This window comes from Bison bison, unplaced genomic scaffold (assembly GCF_000754665.1).
Source record: "Bison bison bison isolate TAMUID 2011002044 unplaced genomic scaffold, Bison_UMD1.0 scf7180017845367, whole genome shotgun sequence".
Classification (NCBI taxonomy): domain Eukaryota; kingdom Metazoa; phylum Chordata; class Mammalia; order Artiodactyla; family Bovidae; genus Bison; species Bison bison.
In genome coordinates this window covers 4199-6544 of record NW_011475940.1, presented here as the reverse complement: position 1 = coordinate 6544, position 2346 = coordinate 4199, and the positions used below count along the sequence as shown (strand labels likewise).

At 64.7% G+C, this 2346-nt stretch overlaps 1 protein-coding gene across 1 annotated transcript in view; it reads right to left on the bottom strand.

Annotated features, from left to right (window-relative positions):
* The window catches only part of LOC104984295 (kinesin-like protein KIF1A), a gene marked incomplete at its 5' end in the record, with an annotated part of 37208 nt that extends 35165 nt beyond the window's left edge, over positions 1 to 2043 (bottom strand). Inside the window, 2 exon segments of the mRNA XM_010833966.1 lie at positions 485 to 622; positions 1865 to 2043. Coding sequence (XP_010832268.1) covers positions 485 to 622; positions 1865 to 2043 — 317 coding nt within the window.
* Between the last annotated feature and the right edge of the window lie 303 nt (positions 2044 to 2346).

Here is a 2346-nt window from a genome sequence, read left to right as displayed (position 1 = left end):
GGCACGTCCTGGCAGGCATGGTCCTGGCCGGGCATGGACGAGGTCTTGGCCATACTGAAGCCTCAGAAACCACGCCCCGCGGGGGGCAGGGGCTGGGTGCAGCCCCCAGCCCAGGAGGCAGGAACAACAGGCGTGGACTCTGGGCTCTGGGAGCACTCACACCCCACCGCTGACCCAGAAGGCCCGACCAAGCCCCATTCTCACCCATGGACAGGTGTCGCCTGAGGGCTATGGCCCCGAAGCTGAGGTGGGTGGCAATGCGGAGACCCCCTCCCCATCAGCGCCCGCTGGTGTGTGGAGAGGATGATGGGGTTGGGGGGGGAACTCAGACCAGGGAGCACCAGGGTTGGGGATTCGGGATGGAGGAGGGCCAGCACCCGCCTCGTGTCAGGGCCAGGGCCCAGGCCCCCGCCACCCACCAGTCTCCCAGTCACCCACCAGTCTTCTCCCAATCTCTCAGCCCAGTCCAGAGGCAGACACCCACCTGCCCACCAGCCGGAACCAGGGGAAGCGGTCGTAGAAGGGGTCTCCTCCGGTCACCACGTTGTCACAGTCCTCGATGATGCTGGAGGGCACCTCGGCCGCCCGGTCATACATCTCCCGCATCAGGTCTAGCCGCTGCCTGCGGGGCAGAGGTCAGCGTGGGCCCGGGCAGACCGTCCTGCTCAGGGTTGCCCTCGGCTCAAGCACGTTTGCCGGACAGACCCTCCACAGTCCTCGGAATCGGCTGACCGTGAGTAAGGGGCTTGCGGTTCAACACACGTTCACCACACACTTCTGTTAACCCCAGCGAGAGCTGCAGGGTGTCAGCAGAGGACGGGGCTGGGGCCAGCCAGGGTGGGGGGGACCCGGACTCGAGCACGGAGCCCCGGGAGCTGCTGAGCGAAGTACGAGTTGTGATAGGACACGAGGAACAAGGCATTTCCCAAGTCATCAGCCTGGAAGACCAGCAGGCCGTGGGAGAGACACCCGCGAGGGATATTTCCCTCGGGGGCCCAGGTGCAACAGGAAGGGCCTGGGGGGTCATTCATCTTCCAGGAGTGGCTGCAGCTCGGAGGCCAGGGGCAGGTGCGCCTGCGAACATCCATGGTTGGTGTGCAAGTGCCTGCGTTTGAGGGTGAGCGGGACCACGTGTGTGAATGTGCGTGGCTGCACGTGTGACTGCGTCTGTGTTCTTCATTTCCTGTGTCTCACAGTGTTCTGATGTCTCTGGGGCCTCGCTGCCTGGGAAGACCCTTCCCCCACAGCGAAGACCCCCTTACCCGGCCCAAGCCCACTCAACCAGCCAGTTCCCCTGCCCTAATCTCCGGGTGCAGGGCCAGGCCACCAGGCAGCCCCTGCCCCAAGCCTCCAGGACTGTTCTAACCGGCCGGTCCTCACCGTTCACCTTGTCCAGCTGTGCCCACGAACGCCTCCAAGAGGCCGTAGTGAGACCCCCCCTTCGTCCCCAACACCTGCACCTCCCCTGCATGCGGGTGTCCCTCCTTCCAGGGGAAGCTGAGCAACAGTAAGCTTTTCTCCTGAGGCAAAGCCCCGCCCAGTCACCTTCACCCAGGAAGTCAGGCGCATGCGGCAGGGTGGGCGCGTGGGGCCCTGGAGGCAGAGGGGAGGGCAGACTGGCCGTCCTCAGGGGACCCGCCCTGCCCTCCGCCATGCCCAGGCTCCGCCCGAGGCAGAGGAGCACCTGCCTTCCTCCCCCCAGCACCTCACCCACCCCTTCCTCCAGCTTCAGCCTGGCTTTGGCAGAGCAGAACACAGATCCCTTCATAAGCCTGCATCCTGCGTACTTCCTTCCAATTTAAAAAGACACTGAAACAGGAAAACTAGCCGCCAGACATCCGCGTTCACTCCGCTTCCTACGCACCTGAGTTTCTCCAGTGTCCAGTAGTGGGTGGCCCCGTTCTTCTGGTCTTGGACCTCCACGGCCACGATGGTGCGCGGGAAGGGGCGAGTCTCTCGGTCTTTGGCGGCCTCCGGGGGCAGCAGGTCAGGTGGCAGCGGGGAGTAGAGTGTGTCCGTGAGGAGGACAAACTGGAACTGGACCTGTGCCCGGTGAAGATGACACCTGTCAGGCCCTGGAGGTGGAGCCCAGCCCCGGAATAGCCTGCTTCCTGCGGCTGGAGAGGAAGCTCCACTACCCCCGCGCTCCAGCCTGCCTACGCGCTCCCCTTGGTCAGCACTGGCCTCCTTTCAGCCTAGGGAGGCAAAGCCGCTCAGCTGGGGGTCCTACTGGGCTGGAAAGGTGCCCACGGCAGACGGTGCAGATGGCATGGTGGGGGCTTGGCATAGCAGGACGTGGGGCGTGGCGTGTAAGGGACATGGCATGGCAGGGTCATGGCAGGGTGT